Source organism: Pseudonaja textilis, chromosome 1, assembly GCF_049901715.1.
Source record: "Pseudonaja textilis isolate UNSWEBS1 chromosome 1, rPseTex1.2, whole genome shotgun sequence".
Taxonomy (NCBI): domain Eukaryota; kingdom Metazoa; phylum Chordata; class Lepidosauria; order Squamata; family Elapidae; genus Pseudonaja; species Pseudonaja textilis.
In genome coordinates, this window is record NC_141990.1 from 81,045,809 (window position 1) to 81,066,016 (window position 20,208).

The 20,208-nt window shown below is 37.5% G+C and overlaps 1 protein-coding gene across 4 annotated transcripts in view; it reads right to left on the reverse strand.

Moving 5' to 3' along the window:
• Window positions 1-4,195: 4,195 nt before the first annotated feature.
• ESR1 (estrogen receptor 1) overlaps window positions 4,196-20,208 on the reverse strand; it is a 233,867-nt gene continuing 217,854 nt past the window's right edge. For 3 of the 4 annotated variants that reach the window (XM_087939400.1, XM_087939398.1, XM_087939392.1), the window contains 3 exons: window positions 15,988-16,121; window positions 11,399-11,582; window positions 4,196-10,392 (listed from right to left, as the gene is read on the reverse strand). In XM_087939400.1, the coding sequence (XP_087795526.1) occupies window positions 10,158-10,392; window positions 11,399-11,582; window positions 15,988-16,121 (553 nt within the window). In that variant the 3' untranslated portion in view covers window positions 4,196-10,157. Of the gene's footprint in view, window positions 10,393-11,398; window positions 11,583-13,475; window positions 14,441-15,987; window positions 16,122-20,208 lie in introns of those variants that run through there. The other variant, XR_015744724.1, reaches the window with a different exon arrangement.

The window sequence follows — 20,208 nt, forward strand, 5'->3', positions numbered from 1 at the left end:
GTGATCTTTCTTTTATTTGTTTACTTTGAAAGCAATTAATTATAAACCAGTTGACTTTTTTTGAGCTTTGCCAAATAAATAATTGTACTCATAAAAAAGTGATAAATTGAGTGAGCTGTTGATGCTATGTCTTGTAAAAACTTCAGTGAATCAGTAAAAAAAGAAAGATAGAGAAGATATAGATCATCATAAGCTGTAACTCACATCAGATCCAGCCAACAACAGGCTGAAAAAAAGCTACTCTAAGGAACAGGATACATAGTGCTCAGTAGAGCAGTCCATGGGGTTATTGTGTCTTTGATGTAGGGGTTCTTTTTTTGGCTCTTGGCAACTGCCTGGACTAATCCCTGCACTTTTTTTGGTAAGAGCTCAGCAGTGATTTGCCCTGGCTTGTTTCTTAGGGCTGAAAATGACTGGGCCAAACTCATCCATCTGGTTTTGTGCCTGAAGTGGAATTAGAAGTCACAGTCTCCCAGTTTCCAGCCTGGTGTCTTTAATCATTGCACCAAACTGGCTCCCTAGTCCAATGGAGGAAAAAATAAAAAAATAAAAAGTGAAGATGGGTGACCACTACCATGCATATATAAAATATATGCAATACTTGTACACATAGGTAAAGGTAAAGATTCCCCTTGCGTATATGTGCCAGTCATTTCTGGCTCTAGGGGGTGGTGCTCATCTCTGTTACAAAGCCGAAGAGCCAGTGCTGTCTGAAGACATCTACATGGTTATGTGGCTGGTATGATTAAACACTGAAGGCACACAGAATACTGTAACTGTACCTTCTCACCACAGTGGTCCCTATTTTTCTACTTGCATTTTTACATGCTTTCGAACTGCTAGGTTGTCAGAAGCTGGGACAAGTAATGGGAGCTCATTCCATTACGCGGTGCTAGGGATTCAAACCGCCGAACTGTTAACCTTTCTGATTGACAAGTGGTGGCTGCCATCTTGACTTTTATAACAACCCCACCCCCACCCCCCGCTGCTCAGGGATTGTATTTCTCTTTGTTAGGCAAGCAGTCACTTCACTAGCTAAGGATCCTGCAGACACCAACCCTTAGAAGTTGGATTCTTCCCCTTGGCCATCCTTTTTTCAGTGTTGAATCTTTACATTAACAATGATCATTTCTTGAACCTGTAAAACTAGAAGAGCTGGAGAATCATTGTTGAGGTCATATAGTCAATGATGACCACCTGCAGCCTGGTCATCATTACTTTTGTATATTTTGAGACTCATCAGAATTGAGAATAAAACTTCTTTTCTTCTTCCCAATTTGAACATGTTTTTAAAGCAATCCCACCATCCAAGTTTGTCTTCTGCCCTTTCCTAATTCTTGAGGTTTGAAGAACTTCAAATATAGCATGTTTTTCTGTGAGATTGTAGTGATCCTTCAAAGAGTTCTCCTACTATATATGATTATATATGCGACTGTTCTTTTTTTCCTAAGGACCAACATGACTAAGTTTGCTTTTTAAAATGCACAAAATGGAACTAATAATGATAATAATATACATTGCTGTGGCTTCAGAAGTCAGCTTTGGTCTATAAAGTACTTATTTCTGGTAATATCACTGATCTCTGTCGTAAAGGAAGCAAAACATGCAACAGAAGGCAAGCTTAAGAAGGAGGCGTCTGTTTGCTAAGAAGTTTTTTTCATCCTTAGCCAGAGTCAGATGCAAGAATATGGCTGGATTGGACAGATGGAATATGAACTACAACATTCGTCCCAAGGCATTAAGTAGAATTCTGCATGACAATTATTTTAATCTTATTTCTTGATTGATTTATTTATTGCATATTATACCATTTTATTCTCTCCAGCCTTTAAATGACTCTGTTTTTAATGTTTTGATTTGATTTCTATAACCGCCCATCTCAACTCTGGGTGGTGTACATCATAAAAAGTTAAAACAATACAAAATAAATATATAGGGTTGCAGAGTAAAACTATTTCCATAGATGTTAAATGGGGCCCTTAATTCACTCTGTTTTACATTGCTACAACTACAAAAACAAACAAGTGAGGAACATTTTTTTCCACAAACTTCCAATTTATGGGAAACCCCAACCAATGGAAGCTATAACCAAAGCCCAAACTGGTCTCGCTATTTCAGTGACAGCCTCTTTTTTCCTGGCTTAGTCCCTACAATCCAGAAAATGAAAAGGCAAAGAGAAAACCTGCTATAAACAAAACAAGCCTCTGCATAAGGCCACCCAGAGAATTATCAAGAAAGAAAAGAAAGAAAGAAAGAAAGAAAGAAAGAAAGAAAGAAAGAAAGAAAGAAAGAAAGAAAGAAAGAAAGAAAGAAAGAAAGAAAGAAAGAAAGAAAGAAAGAAAGAAAGAAAGAAAGAAAGAAAGAAAGAAAGAAAGAAAGAAAGAAAGATGGGTCCCAAGTTATAAACTGTTAGTTCCAAAGCTGATGTGGAATTTGGAAGCATCAGAGATGATGGCTCAACAGTAGTATTAATATGTTGTTTGAAGAAAAGATTCTTGATCTTAATCATAGTTAAGTGATTTGTATACAGCGTTACAAAATAAATGACAACCTGATGAAAGCCATCTATTTAGACTGCCAAATATAAAGTTGCTTGAAAGAGATAAATAAACGGCACGGCAATGTTGGCAGAAGCCAAACTTTGCTATGCGTTGCAAACAGCAGATAAAAATCAGAATTTTATGAAATGGCTCTTCATCAGAGTAGAAAGAAACATCTTAAAGGAAAACTCAAAGTGCTCTGTGTTGTTTTAATGTATTTTATTTGAAGAACCAAGATGTTAAAAACCACTATGTTTGTTCTATTAGCATCAATATTCAAAACTAATAGATTCCAGATGGGATGAGTTGGCGCTTTGGGGAGATGGAACAGGTGGCCTTCTGGAGGTTGCCAAATGACAAGTCTTAGCAGCAGCTCCAGCCAATAGGGATGATGGTGAGGGATGCTGGGAGCTGTTAATTTCATGAATGTTGTGGACCCATTAATCAGGAGGTATATGCAATGCATTCATATCCTCCCAGGCCACCGTTAATTTGTTTAATGTATGTATTAAATTTATTTGTTAATAGCTTCATTATAAATTATAGTTAATTTTATACCAATTTCTCTCCTCTCCTTGACCCAATTTCCCTCTTATAATGCCCCCCCCCCCTCTGTTATTAACTGATCTTTTATCTGGAATTTACTAATGGCTATGTTGGTATAACATCTGAAAAACAAAATATTGTTGTGTGTGTAGCATGGTTAGGATAAGACAAGCAATAAACACTTAACTAATAATCATATTTAGCCTAAAACAGGATTTGTTTTCTTCTTCCCAGTTGTTTTCTGTCCCAGATGTAGCATTAATGGGTGGGGAACATCCTAAAAAGCCGTTTTCTACCACGAAGGATGCTTCTGATCCCTTTGAAATAGTCCAAGTAAAGCTATGAAAAGCTTGTGTGCTCTTGCCTAATTATCTGATTCAGAAAGCATCGTTCAACTGTAAAGGAACTACCTGGGATTGATATTATAGACACCCTAAAGTTAACCCCTTCGGAAATAATTTGACCCCCTCAATATTACCAAAACATTTTAAGCCTGCATGCACAAAGGTTAAAATTGGGATATGCCTCGCCTTAACATGACGTCAATTAATCCAATGTGGATCTCAGCTTCTGACCAAGAAGGGAAAGTCACTTTGACACTGGTACATGTCTGAACTCATACAGACCTCCAATCCTGAACTGTATTTCTAAATCTTAGGCTTACAAATTTGTTTTCACAATTATTGATGGAGTAAGGGACAGATGAAGGATGAACAGCATGGGCTTGATGTGAGTAACTAGAGGGTGATTAGACTTTTTGACTGAAACCAGCCCAAAACTGCATATTTAACAAAATCTGCTTTAAGATGATAGATTTCAAGATTTTGCCCCTTTTATCTATGTTTTAAAACCATTGGGACTTTTTCTTAATTGTGTTTTAATTATTAAGTTATTTATGTATTATTAATAATTAAATATTAATTATTATTAATGATTAAATAATTTTTTAATTATTCCTATCTTTTTCTTCACATTATTAAGCATTCTATAACATTATCTTAGATTCAAAGAGAAACAAATACAGCTAAATGAGACAAATGTGAGTGTGAATTAATTAAGCGATTTAACCCCCTCCGAGATAAATTTAAGAAATCCATTGACAAATCCCATTGGTGTCCTTCACTTTTTTTATTTCAACATCAAAGCTGAGAAAATCTTGACAGATCAAGTATCCTGCTGATTTTTTTAAAAGCTGTTTGTAACATTCTTTCAAATGTGCAAAAAAAAAGAAACAAAGGATTAAACCTTTTTTTTCATTTAACAAAGCAACTCTAACAAAACAGATACACCAATTATGATATTATGTGCTTTAGCAAAAAGAGCAGAATAATTCAACAAATACATTATGGCATATGAGCCTCATAATAAAGGGAAAACTTTACAATGAAAAGGTAATGTAGTGCACAAAGCTTCATTTTAAAAAAAGTACAATAATGTGGCATAAAGTAGCCTGTTGGGTTTATTTTCTAACTAGAATCTTTTGACTATTGATATTTATCATAATCCAGCGGGCACTTCAAGACTGAGGAGCAAACGGCTTTGTTTTAAAAGGTGCATTGCAGAATAACATTCCTACTAAAGACAGATTGGCAGCATGGCAGCATATAAATTCAGGCACATTTGAATGCAAAACAAATAGGTTCATTACAAAAAATCTTTCCAGGACAGTGCAAAATTGTAAAGTCCCTCAGAAGGCAACAATTGTTTACAGAACATCATTCAAGACCGAAATACATCCAGAATTGAATTAAAATGAGAGAATGCACCAATGACAGGAAAAAGGGTTTTGAGCATCAAAAGTATTTTTGGTACCTCCAAGGTTTATAGGACAATTATACTTCAACAATGTTAGGCTGATAGCTTAAAAGCATTGCATGAAGTTCAGATCTTGACTAGTGCTCACTTCAGATCTGAAGGATCACGTTACAAAGCCACAGTGCGTTTGAAAAGAGCTTTCAGAAGAGCGAGCTTTGATTCATTTGACTGATTCTGCAAAAAAACCCAAAAAGCTTGAGATCCAAAAGTCCATGGGCTGAGCAGTTGGCTTCTAACTTAGTGTTAAAAGCAATAGCATTAAGAACATGTGTATAAAATAAAGGCTCAGATTCACACCAAAACATGGCAAACACTAGCATCAATATCCAGCAAGAGTTGTGCATAGGACCACTGTGTGAATGAAGACATACTTTGCAATGTTTATTTAGGTGCCTTTTAAACCAGATGGATGCACTGTTTGGTGTAAATAGGAATGCCCATTTCAGTTCAGGGTGATTAATAAGGCTGTGAGATATATATATAAGTTCGAACACAATACAGAAGCCTGATATGGTGCTGAATCAATCATCTGATTGTCAGGGCAAGAAGGATACGGCAATTTGGTGGTGTCCACTTTCTGTAATTATAGCAACATGATTGATTTTATCAATTTTATCAATCATGTCTCACAATGATTGCACAACCCTCAATGTGAGGGTCTCACATTGAGCCCTCACAATGATTGCAATTTTTTTCACAGAGAAGCAGAGGCTTTGTTGTATAGGGTTATCAGATAGCTGAATGGGGACAAATAAGGGAAAGGATGTCACATTGTTTCACTTTCATGGCATCTGTGACAAAAATTGCAGGTGGGGCGGGGGGGCGACCCATAAGCTTAAGCCTGCGTGTACAAGTATATGAAAATAATTTTCCAACATCAGAAAGACTTGTTTTATCAATTGCAGAACGTGCTAGAGCCGGGGTGTCAAACTTGCGTCTTCTCAGCAGCATCATGTGACATATCGGGACTTTCCCCCCCTTCACTAAACCGTTTGGGGCGTGGCTAGCATGTGACCCATCTGGCCTGAGGGCCATGAATTTGACAGCCCCCTGCTAGAGGCATGTAACTGTTTAAGGTCTTGTCAGTTTCAGATAGTAGCCAAGCCAGCAGAAAGGTATTAATCAAGGTCACAGTGTGGAGCTTATTAACTTGGTGTTAACATTCATTAGGGGAGTGCTCCGCTCTGGAGAGAAGCTGCTCAGAAAGTGATAGCTTGTAGATACCCAAAAAGCCAGCGACATTTGATTTGTAAGGCTGTGCCTGCCAGGCAGAGGACCTGGTAATCTTATATTTGTACTCTTGTTCCAGAGCTGCTTGATGTGTCTTTCTTTCTCCTGGCTATCAAAACATCACAAAAGGTGAATGTTTCTTAGCTGGAGCTTAAGAGGACAATCGTGGGAGGGACTGCCTTATTTGCACAAAACATGGGGCAATTTTATCTCAAGGACTTAAAGAGCAGTAGAATCCCGAGCTTTCTACAGCTATGAGATTGCAGCTGTTAATTTGTGTTCTCACGCCATTTTCCTCTCACTGAGATTCCTTCGTGGTGAAGAATTTCTCAATAGTCCCCAAAATTACAGATTCATATCTGGCTGGAAAAGCAGAATGGCTATTGCCATTTCACTGAAGGGCACAATTCTTCAACTAAGTCTCTTCCCCCAGCAGTCAGTGATCAATCTATTTATAGATGTGTTGTGAGTAACGAGAACTTGACCAGAGGGGCTAAGTACATCTTGCAATGCCCCCAAAGAAGCAGTGGAGATGGTTGGCAAGAAATCGGCCTGAGCTAGAATCCATAATGACACTCAGATTTTAAAAAAAGTTTTGCACACAGAAAAATCGTCCTTATAAAATCCCAAATAAAAATTTACAGCTCCCTCTTTTCTTCTTTGAGCCTCTAAATCAGAGGTGTCTGATTTTGGCAACTTTAAGACTTGTGGACTTCAAATCCCAGAATTCCCCAGCCAGCAAGGTCGGTTACAAACCTATATTTGCCTGCTATTAGGAACCCGTTTGAGTCAATGATCTTTGGATGTGGTCAAAAAGCTAAAAGAATTAGCTGCCATGAAAGTCCGTAGTTGAAGGACAAGGTTTTTTGTGTGTGTTTACTCCTAGACCAAGTGAACACTCTCATATCTCTCAGGAATATAAAATTTGATATGCAGTAATGATTTTTAACAATCGCTAAGCCTTAGGCACACATGATTGCATATGAGAAAAGATAGCTGAAAATGGTTTTTTTCCCCCTGTGGTTTTGTTGTATTTTAACCTGTCGACTGGTTATATAGAAGAGCTACATTCAGTTGTCTGATAGGTGAGCTTTGCATGTGTGTATTATATGCACAGAAACACACACACTGCATTCAGTAAGGTGCTTTCAACGAACAATAGCAATAAGGATAATACAATGCTTCCAGCAAACTAACAATAATGACAACTAGATATTTTTCTTACATTTCACATATTTAACAAAAGCAGTTTCAATTCTCAAGCTGGACCTGTCCCAGGTATGCTGGCATTAAAGCTAAAAACATCTTCCCATGCTAAAGGCCTGTTCCCATCCCTTGCCATCTCTGGCTTTATTATTTGCATCCCTTATTTGCCTGTTACTGTAATTTGTCAAGACAAAATCATGGTTTCTGGTTAGGAAAATGAATGTAGTGTACATTACTTAAATAGACTGAGACCAATTTTAATCATTTGCATTGTATGAGGATAGATAGAAACTGAGTTACGGTTATGCATATCTACTCAGAAGTCTACTCAATTGGCATACAAAGGACCTATTGAGGTCCTGTACTTGAAATGTTCACCATTCACTGGGATGGGGAGGAAAGCTTCCAAGCATTCTTTGTAGGTCGTAGATGGAAGTTCCAATCCAGCAGAAGTGAATGGGAAAAACAACCACCACCAAAGCAACAAATACAATGAAACCTTTCTACCCTTAGGGAACCAGTAGAAAAATAGCAAAAGCGTTTTCCCTTATAAAAATAGAAATACTGAATTATATTACTGTAGCCTGATCCTATGCTTATCTATTCAAAAGTATGTCCAACTGCATTCTATGGGGCTGAACTCCCAGTTAAAAATATCTTAGATTTGCAGTAAACAGCTGGGTACAAATGACTAAAATTTTCTTTCTTTAATTATGGCCCTACAAGAACTCTTTTTGTTGTTAATATATCATGCAATATATTACAATATAATATGAATTATGTAATATATTGTATATACAGAATATATACAGTGTGGGCATTTTTGTCTTATTTCAAAGGATACCTCTGTATCCATATTTGGCAAGGCACTTCATATCAAATGTCAAAACAGGACCATTGATTTTTGTTCTTTTTATGTTTTGAAAATAGGTTCTTTATGGTATTAATAAAAAACAAGGCCACTAGCAACCAAGCTCAGGCTACTAGAAGTTTTGGTGGGAGCACTGTAAAAACCAGAGGAGATCCACAACATTTAGGCATGTATTTGGAGAGGGAATACATTTTAACAAAAGTGGTTGCTGCCGATCATCTGTAGATTTTGATCTGCCCTGTCCTGGATGTGTGCACCTTGCCTTGGAAGGAGTCAACATGTGCAGGACCCAAAGGACAGGATGTGATCTCAGTTGCAGTGCACAACTTTCTTGTCCTTTCTTCATTGTTCTCTCACCACTGGTTGTGCCTCAACATAAAGCTGTTGTTTTGTGTATGGAGATTCTCAGTCATCTAGGTCAGAGGTCTCCAACCTTGGCAACTTTAAGGCTTGTGGACTTTCTGGGAGTTGAAATCCACAAGTCTTAAAGTCACCAAGGTTGGAGACCCCTGATCTAGGTCATGTTTGTCCCAAAGGTGCTTTTTTTCAAGAGGCAACTGGACTTTCTGATTCTTCTTTGAAGACGTTTCACTTCTCATCCAAGAAGTTTCTTCGGCTCTGACTGGATGGTGAGGAGTGGAAGGATTCATCTGAGAAGCCAAACATCTTCAAAGAAAAACCAGAAAGTCCAGTTGTCTCTTGAAAAAGCATCTTTGGGACTCTGTTGCTTTGGCAGATATTAGGGAGTATCACATGCAAATGCAGGACCTTGCTCAAGGAGACAGGTGATTTTCCCTACTGTGGAGCACTGATTGTATTAAATAGACCTGGGATTTTCTGAAAGTTAATTTCAGATACCACCATGTGCAGGTGCAACTCTCCCACAAAGTTACCTTCAGTGGAAAGCAAGCAAGTAGAATGGGCAGACTATTCCATTCCTGGCGGTTGGCAGTTCATATGTGATCTGTCACTTAAGTTATGAATTAGATGGTATAATATGTACAACTGATCAATTATATTTTCAGCCAGAGATCCTTGGGTGATTCACAATTAATTGATACAATTTCATACTTTAATCGGGCTATGGTCTATTAGTAATGGTCAGCACCAAAATTCACCCTCAGGCGGATATGGGGAGAAATCTGTAACATTTGGACCCTCATTGTGAATTTAGCGGGCCGATGAATTGAATTATGTCAGTTTTTTTTTTAAATGATAATATGAATTTTCAGTCCACCTGTTTATCTTTACTATGGAAACCCTGTAGGGCTGAGTCAGCCCCCTTGGAGATACCACAAGAGTTTAGCTTAATCTCACAGTTATTTTAAGTTATTTTAAGTTAACTGAGGGGCTTTTTTCCTGAAATAAACTGGAGCAGCCTACAAAGTTTGAGAGGATAGATTAACCTATTTGAATATTGTATATGTATCACTGAAAGGAATGAATCCCAACAGAAACATCTTAAATTCATATTTTCCCTTCTGCTTTCTCTTAGTTTTTTTTTTTTAATGGGAGTCTAACAGAATCTTAGTCCTTAACCACCATTGCTTTGTATACTGTATCTGGGTGGTGTACTTTTCTTGTATCCACCAGACAGCCAATAAAAATTACATGTAAACATCACCTACTCAACTCAGCTGGGATTTTTGCCCAATTGATTTAAAAATGAAAGATCGTCCAACTTCTCTATATGATACCAGCAAACAGAGTACAGGAATCCTTAAGCTTGTGTCTTGCTAACACAAACACACTTTTTAAAGAAAATGAAACCACCTATTATGTCCAAAGTTATGAATTTTTTTGCCATTAATGAAGTTGACCATCATTGTTTTCGGAATCACTGGTGATTGTTGAGTATTGGAGTGCTTAGACATGGTACCAGTTCATCTAAGCCGGGTGATTTTTTTGATGAGATGCTCAGAATCCTGTAGGCTGTTTGCAATCTGATTTCAGACTGCTTCTTGCACGGTTTCTTCTTCCTGTTTGTTCACATAGCAAGGTGGTAAGGAATGCATTGAAGCAGGTGCCATGGCCAGCTGGTTTGAAATCTCCTCTTCACTGTGAGGCGTGTTCCTAGTGGCAGGAGCATGCAGACGGTGAGCATCCAGCATTTCCAGCAATAAATCGTAAAGTGGGACCACGTTCTTGCACTTCATGTTATACAGATGCTCCATCCCTTTATTGCTAGAGGTTCACATAAAAATAAAATTAAATACAATTATCCCAAGAGATTCCAAGTTTGACTCTACTATTGCTTGGGGATTTGTTCTGAATGATGCAAAGCATGTTCAAATATAGCGATGCCTGCCTAAGTGGAGCAGTAAAACAAAGATTCTGGACTATACTGGAAAAGCCGAAAGCTGACTATGGAGAATTTATGCATGCAATTAATTAAATTTAGGGTCCACCCAATTCCGGATTATTCTGTGTGGCTTACAGTTTAAAGAAGGAAAAAGAATCATGCACGTTCTGGAAAAAAAAATACAAAATCAAGCACCCAGTAGGGGCTCAACACACACCTTCCCCAAAGCTTGGGAGAATAACAGGAATTCAAAGACTTCTGGAATTCATTGTGGGGAGAACTGTACAAATTTCAGCGGAGGGAGATAGTATTGCAGAGAGAAGGCATCAGGCCAAAGGAGTCATCTGCAACCCTCAGATTAATACCCCGTTTTAGGGACAGTGGTACTATAGCACTTTTAAAAACAAACACAGACTTTTCTAAACCCATCTGACCTTTACAGTGCATTTGAAACTACTTGGGCATTGTATAATGGATGGATCTGGAATGAATGAAAAAACTGAAAACATACAACAAACAAAAGAATGCAACGACAGAAGTGTAACATGAAATACATTTGGCTGTCATAATAAAATTAGCACATTTAACCATTGCACTATCTGAAGTAACTGAGGTCAAGCCCATGCACCCCTTGAGAACATCATCTGACCCACCTCCCTTTGCCATTTGCAACACACATGAATGCTGAAGTTTAAATGACTTCCAGCATTCTAGCGGCTCTCGGGGGATTTTAAACATTGGCAGACTTTACCTTGGACTGTCAGTTTCTTATGACTCTTCTCATTCCCTTAACTTTAACCATGATAGCACATTTCAGGAAAGGGTCTCTTTTACGCAGAAGACAACACTAAGCAGCCATGTGCTAAAGGCCTCTGGGTAACCACTCACCTCATGTGCCTGATGTGGGAAAGGATGAGGAGGAGCTGAGCCAAGCGCCTATGTTGCTGCTGTTGGGAAAGGCCAGATTTGGCCATTAAATGCATCAAAGTGTCAGTAACCTTATCTAGAACATGGTGGATATGCTCTTTTTCCTCCAGGGATTTCAAGGTGCTAGAAAGAAATGTGTATATCCCTGTGGGAGGAGAAGAGAAGGGTGGAGGGGAGGGGAGGGAAGAGGAGAGGAGAGGAGAAAAAAGAGGGGAGGGGAGGGAGGGGAGAGGAGAGAAGGCCTAGCATTATCAGTATATTATAGCAGATTTATTGATTAGTCTAATGAACACATCATATAAAACAATGTGATATAAAAACATTCATTTTATATCGTATCGTATATAACATCATATAAAATAATATGGTGATATAAAAATATTCATTTAAACAATCAGATAAGAGCATCCCTTAGTAAGCTGATCACAGTCGGATCTAGATAGATAACTCTGAATTGAATGGCTTTAGCTTATAAATGTGGCAGTCTTTCTTACTACCCATGCATTTGAACCTTGGGGGAAGTATGATAAGATTTTTGATGGGGTCCCAATGGGCAGTCTGGTCAATTAGCAACTTTAAATGCTGTTCTATAAATGCTGAAATGTAATTTTGTATACATGTATCTGAGAGTAAGGTCCACAAAAGTCAATGAGTTATCCTTCTCAATAGGAAGAATGGAACAAATGTTCAGTGCAACCTTCCTCAACCTGGTACCTTCCAGATGAGAATGGGATAACAGTTTCTGAAAGTCTGTTTCTGGAAGTCTGAATCCAAACATATCTGGAGGGCACCAGCTTAGAAATTTTTTTCTCAAACTCTCAGTGAGCTAAATAAATGAAAACAAAACATAAAACAAACTTGAAAAATTGCTTTAACACTTACAAATATTATACAAAAATAATATAATTTGAATGGAGGTTCTGGTTCTGACATATACATATACAATAGAAGAAAATAGCTGCATGACCGCTAGCAAGCCTAGACGTTTTGTGGTAAGGTGTGTTCATTCGTTTGCTTGATTTCTATAGCTGCCCATCTTAGCAGATGACTCTGGGAGGCTTAAAATGCAAAGATGGCATAATCTTTAAAGAGCTCCATGTGAAAGAACATCCTTCCTACTGGTATGTCAGACTAACATATTGAATCACAAATGATCAGCCTATGGCTCAACAAAATGAATAAATCGTGATTAAGTTAATCATAGGTTTCTGTATCACAATGGCTATTATGGTAAGAAAGCACTCTCTCAGAGATAGCCATGTTTGAAACAACAAGCCTTTTATTCAGAGAAGAAAAAAAAAGGAACAGAAAGAAAAGAGAGAACCTAACACAAACATAGATCAATCTCACAATAAGAAAGTCACATTGTCACAGGCAACATGCTCCTTTATCAGATCATCAGTATTCTGGCTATATAGCTCAGAATTTGCAGCTGGGTGCTTGGACTACAAGCTGAAACACATTATCTCCAGATAATTCCTATAAAAGTCAGTCTGTCGCTTTCACAATATAGGAGGGAACAGACTGGAAGCCAAGTTCTTAGTGTCATCAGTCTAAGTGCTGAGTATGTGCATGTTCTTTTTTTTATTTCTCTTCTTCTCTAAAGCAAACAATTTGAAATATACATAAAATTGGGTCTTCAGTTTAATTTTCTGACCTTATTTCCTGGTTTCAAAAGCTCCATTCCAAAGAAAGTTACTTATGTGGTCAAGTGCAAAGAACACCCTACTGGAGATCTAAATCTAGTACAAAATACAATAATTGTAAGGCTTCTAAATAAAATCTAAGTACTTATTTTGGGTTGAGACTCTTGCCCAATCGCTATAACCTATGGCACTCAGAAGAGTCCAATGCTATGTTGCAGAGTTGCTTTAAAATGAGATGGGAAGCAAATACATTAAGTATGACATTTTATTTTTTTATGAAAAATATAATTTTATGTAATTAAATGGGCAATATTTATGCACAATGATCAACATCATGTTTGTTACTGAAATGACATCTTGATTATGCTCATATATCAATGTTGTCTACATACCTGGAGAAATTCCACCGGCGCTGTCTTGATTTATGGAAGGTATGTGTAAAAATCTGCTATATACAGTTCGGGATCCACCACATTTAACCCATTTTAACATCAGCATGTTTGCCAGATTTCTTCCCTCTCTCTTTCCTCAATTTTTAGTTGGACAGGACAGAACAAGTCAAAATGCATAGATGGTGAATTGTACTGTCCTTCACAAGATATTAATTGTATAGATCTGTAAAGTTTTTTCACTTGGGACTGTGAGGGACTGCATTATGGACATTTAAGATACAGTAATTTAGGATTCTCACTAAATTATATTAGTAGGTTGTACTATATTTTTAAAAATTATAAATTGCTTTTAACTGTCATTTATTTTAATTGGAAATAGAGTGTGTTCACTTTGGGACTTCAATAGAAAGTAAATACATTATGCATTATATATGATCATTGTATGTTGGATTTAATCCTGCCTTTTCTTTATTATTATTATTTTTAAGACAAACATATACAAACAAAACATAAAAACCATCTTCCATCTTATATACATACATCCTGCCTTTTCTTTATGAGTTTACATTAATAATGTAATATGTAGCCTGGCTCTAAGGTAATTTAACTGCAATGGTACTATATTGCTTTTGATTGCCATAGTCAGAGATAGCCATTTAAAGTTCATTTTCTGCCTCTTGCTCTTGATTTTCTTAATCACAATAACTGCTGTGAATGCTGTCTTGTCTTCTAACAAATCTTCCTCTTCAAGTAGTTTCTAAAATAAAGTATGCTTCACAGTGCTGTATCTTGTTCTTATTTAACATTAGTGTTGCTATCCTATTTTGTATATATTAATGGTAGTTTTGTTTTGCTTTCTGCAAAACAGAAGCACTTTCTGCATTATCTGTTCAGAATGCTGATGCCACAATAAGTTGTGTTTTCGGTTGCTTTGACTACAGCAGCTTCAATCCACGGAGAGTAAGCTAATGAGAACAAAATGACATTCAACAAAAATGAATAAAATGTTACCCCATAAGCATCTAACATCAAAGTGTTAGTTGTAAACAACAAGGGCCAGTTACTGTCCTAATAAGATGGACTTGGAGGTAAGAATGCACTATGGGAGTCCCTCTTGATTTTACTCCACCAGTTGTTGTCCACTATAGGGGATGGTGCTTATTTCCATTTCAAGACCATTGAGTCAGCGCTGTCCGAAGACATTACTGCAGTCATGTGGGCCAGCATGACATCATATAATACTGTTACTTTCCCACCAAAGTGGTACCTATTTATCTACTCGCATTTGCATGCTTTCAAACTGCTAGGTTGGCAAGAGCAGAGGCTGGGACAGGAGTTTACCCCGTTGCATGGCGCTTGGGTCTCAAACCTGGGCTGCCTGCTTTCCAGCTGACAAGCCCAGTGTCTTAACTGCTAGCCACCATGCCGCCCCAAGAATGCACTATACAGAACAGATTTTTTTGACTATTGTTATTCTAGAACAAGATGGTTCTGGAAAACATAGTTTTAACTCTAAAGACTAGTCACTGTACTAACAACAATCAAAGAACTACACAGAATAAAAATATTTTCTTCCTGCAGTTGTTTCTATGGAATTTCCTATTTTGTTCAGAACAGCCCAAAGATGTACATTGAGTGTGTTTTTCATGGAGCATGGGTGGCAGTGGGGAAGAGGAGAGAAAAACTTGCCATTCTTGAACACCTGAACTACAGTAGCCACTGTCCATGCTACTATGTCAAAGGCGAACCACAAATAAGACTAACATCTTAGAAATTCCTTTGCTCTCTTTCACAACTCAGATAACCTCCCCAGGCATGTGCAGATAGTCCTTGACTTACAACCATTCATTTAGTGACTCTTTGAAGTTACAACAGCAGTGGAAAAAGTGACTTATGACCATTTTTCACACTTATGACCACCGCAGCATCCCATCCCATGGTCACATGGTCAAAAACTTGAATGTTTGGCAACTGGATCATATTAATGATGGTTGCAGTGTCCCAGGGTCATGTGGTCACCTTTAGTGACCTTCTGACAAACAAAGACAATGGGGAAGCCAGATTAATTTAATAGCCCTGTTACTAACTTAACAATTGCAGTGATTCCCTTAAGAACGGTGGCAAGAAAGATCGTAAAATGGGACAAAATTCACTTAACAACTATCTCACTTAGTAACAGAAATTTTGTGCTCATTTGTGGTTTTAAGTTAAGGACTACCTATAGATCATATCAATGATAAAAGGAAATAGAACAGAAACTTGACATGCCCACAGCAGAATGCCAGGGATCAAAGGACTAACTTCACAGAACCATCTTCTGGAATCAATCTTCCAAATAAGAATGGCCTATAATATGGTGTCACCTAATAATGCTAGGAAGAATAAAATGGTTAGTGATAACTGAAGCCACTGAGATATCCAAGAAAAAAATAATTGCATTCTTCTATCCTTCTCCTGGAATACGTCATCCATTAGGCTAAGTTTCAACTGTAAAGACATATGTCTTACTTACCAGAATTGAGTAGGATGATAGATTTAAGGCATACAAATTCTTCTCCCTGGACGTTCATCATTCGAAAGCGAGAAGAAGTGGCCAGCAGCATGTCAAATATTTCTACCATGCCTTCAACACATTTTCCTTGATTCCTTCAAGAACAAATAAGAATCTAAGTGGTATGTGTGTGCATGAGTGTTCAACAAAGAGAGCTGAAATATTCATGGGCCATTTGTCCAAACCCAACAACTTTAAATCTTGTCGACCAGCCTCCTTTCCCAGTTCATTCATAACCATTCCCATGCTGACATTTGAATTTGGATACAGATGTTGGATAAGGTAAAAACTAGATTACAGAACACTATGGGATATAAACATGCAGTTCGTAAGTGCAACCATCCATTTTGAAGTTCCCTTGATTCCAATACTGTAATCCAAATACATATATCTGAGAAAACTCCATTTTCATTTCAAAATTCCAAATACTGAATAACATCTATACAAATAATACCAATTTAATGTTTGAATTATTACGTACTCTTCCTATTCTACATATAAATACGCTCACTGTTTAACTGTTTAGAAATTATCAGATATTTTTCCCTCCAACTATCCGGTCTACAAGACCAGGCTGGAAATTTACAGCATTGCAAAGGCTTTCAGTATTAATCCTGACTACATAGCTGAGATAAAGCCACATGGTTATTAAGTCCCAAAAAATGCATTTAAAAATGCTTTTATAGATTGCTATATATAGAAGATTGCTTAGAAGGAATTTCAGCCACATGTCCTATATAACTTAGCTGTCCTCTTTTGCTTTCAAATCTTGGTTCAAAAATTTCTAAGGAGGCCTATTTAGTGATGTCTCAATGCAACACCTACTGTGAGATGATAAATCACATCATACAGTCAGAGGCAGACAGTTCATCCAAGTGACTGAATGCCTTTTCTTATACAAAAATAAATAGACATATTTTAAGTGTGTGGTTAGAGAAGTTTTACAAATACTTTCTTTCCAAAAAAAGGGGATGATTAACAGCATTATTTATGACTGCTGCTTAGACTTCTGAGCAAATATTCAAGTAAGTAGTCAGCCAATATCTTAATGTTCCTGAAAAAAGTACATTTTTAAAAAAGACTGAAAACAATCTTTATAGTAAATCAATCCCTTTGGAAGGTGTTTCTGCTGCTTCAGGGGGTGGCAACATTTCTCTTGAGTCTTCCAACTAGACCTTATTCTGGTAAATGGTAAAGAAAGTCTGCAAAATACGATCCAAAGGACAGAGATTGTGCTATGTCTGTGTGACCCAATAACCAGGGAATTGGGTTAGGGTTTTCACTCCCCAGTCTCTCAAAAGCAGTGTGAGTCTGATCCCTGAATAGATTCACTTTTGCCTACTTGGGTGCCTGAGAACAAAGAACAACATAATTCTTTCAATTGGTTGACAGGAGAATGTGGGGTAAAAAAAAAACCCTGTAAGCTTTAATCAGTGGTCTGCCTTGCCTATGCCCTGAAAGGATGGTAAAAAGATGCACGTCAACAATTTTGCAACAAGATGATTGCTATTATACTGCCACTCCCCGCGGTTTGTTGCCATTAGGATAGGAGATTGGGTTAATTTAGGATTGGTGGCTTTCACTGCTTTCAGATTCTTGCTAGTCTAGATGTATCAATTTCATGTGTGAAATTGACAATGGTTTCCTCTACTTTTCAGAAGGGGATCAGCCAGTTGCAAAAGGAGGGTTACTGTTCCAGTGGAGTTTTTTTTTCCCCTGTGACTTTGGTCCCAAAAAGAAGAGTAATTGATGCCTTTGATTCAGGAGCTAAGTAGCAAGAGCTCTCACCAACTGGGAAGCCAGATTAACACCAAATACAAGATTTCAAATTCTGCAAAAGAAAAGATTGGCTTTACTTGGGCTTTCAAATATATTGTTGACGAGCATATAGCTTTTTGGCCTATGTGGAAGCTACTTGAAATTGGGTTCAGTTATTTATTTATTTGTCAAGCAAGTATTAGATAACAGGTATAAGTATAAGCATGATTATGGATATGAATAAAAAAGAAACAATAGGACAGGGACAGTAGGCATTATTGTTATTGTTGTTGTTGTTGTTGTTGTTGTAATTATTATTATTCACTTAGTTAGATGCTGCCCACCCATCATGACAATGATTTTCTCCTCTTGGGATTTTTTGCATAGCCTCAAAACTTTTGCCACAAGAGTGTCAAATACAATTTAAAGAGTAAAGACGCTTAAGCAATGCTAATTGTTTTCAAAAGCAAGAGATAGCCTGTGGAGGGAGGGGGTGGTGGAAACAGAAGACTTGCAAACCTCTTTCTGCAGAAAGTTTTTTAGAAAGTGCAATTCCAAGTTCCAAATCCGATAGTGACCAATTTTCACACCCCTGCCACTGTTGGAATAGTAAATACCTATTATCTCCCTATTAAACAAGAAGCAGGGAGAGGAAGCATGAGATTTTGTAGAAAGTGATCTACAATGATGGACTGAACGCGGGGCAGTGGTTTTCTTTCCCCAAGAACTAGTACAGTCTAGTTTTATTTCTTTGGCAGTTCATATGGGCAGCTCATCTCAAATTAAACAGTTCAAATAAAACCTCTCTATCCACACAATGTTTTTATTTTCTTAATAAGTTGTTGGTAAATGGGAGAGCCTACTCATTCTCTTCTTTACATTAAGGAATTAAATTATCAATACTGTGTCCTTTTAGGATTCTGGGGGTATTTTAGAGTTGGAATTAGGGGTCAAGGGCAGTGGTGGGATTCAATTTCTTTTACTACTGGTTCTGTGGGCATGGCTTGGTGGGCGTGGCAGGGGAAGGATACTGTAAAATCTCCAGTCAGAGATGGTATTTGCTGGTTCTCCGAACTGCTCAAAATTTCCGCTACGGGTTCTCCAGAACTGGTCAGAACCTGCTGAATACCATCTCTGGGCAAGGGCAATATTTTAAAGCAGGAAGTCTCTGGAAAGCAAGCATCTCCCATTCCTACTTTAAAGCATTCAAACCTCCTCAGAACAGCCTGAATATGCACCCCTCAAAGTGACCATTTTATAAACAAGTTTCAGTAGCATGGTTTTAGAGTGGTAGGAGGATACAAATGCATGCTGAAGTTGCGTGCAGCCTTATAAAATGAGCCACTTGGCCTGTGAGTATGTATGTAATGCATAGGTGGATATAATCTTGGGAGACTGCAATTAGTCTCTTTTTATACAGGCAACATAAAAAAGGGTAGATTTACAGCACTGAGCAAACTGATGTTAAATAATATGAGATTTTGGTGCCCTCAAATACTGTGTAAATAGCAGGTTCATTTATCCAAGCCTCTAATCCAACTACCCAGGGCTAGATAGATAAATATAGTAACAAAGCAGTTATAAAATCACTTTTCGATCTTTCTGATTCCCTAAGCTTTTGTGTAAATCTAGTGGAATTGTTGGAAGCTACAGGTGCATTCTCCTTCCATTCTTCCCTAGAAAAAGTTTTTTGATTTGATTATGAGAAATTATTTTTTATGCAAATATATACATATAAAAATGAATCGGTCTGCATTAAAATCTAAATGTTTTAGGGGGGAAAATAAGTAAAATGTGATTAGTCTGTGCAATCAGCAGTTTATTAGCATATGATAATGCCATAATTTGGCATTATGTTAGAAAAGCATGAGAGGGTCAGTCAGACATCTTGCAAAGTTAAAAAGCTCAAAAATAACAGATGGATATGTTATAAATGGTTTAGGTAAGAGAATTCCTGGGACTTTTATCAGGTTTGCAGAAGACACCCAGTTAGGAGAAGTTGCTAATATCTTAGATAAAAAGAAGATTCAGAAGCATCTAGACTGGATTGATCACTGACATTTAAGAATATACCTATAAAATTCTGCCTTCTAGATATGAAAAACTAAAACCCTAAGTATAGGTTGGGGGAAAAACAGATTTTGCAAATAGTGCATGTGAAAGAGATCTGGGTGTTTTGGTTAGTAAGTTCAATATGAGCCAGCAGCATGATGCAGCTAGTAAGAAGACCAATGCTATCTTGAATAACATTACCAAGAGCACAGAACTGGGGCCTCAGGGAAGGAATTGTTCCACCTTACTCTTTCCTAGTCAGATCCCACTTGCTGCACCCAATTCAGAGAAGGGCTATGAAAATAATAAAGGCCTTGTTATCTAGCCCTGTCAGGAATGTTAAAAAGATTTTCTTATATAATATATGTTTAA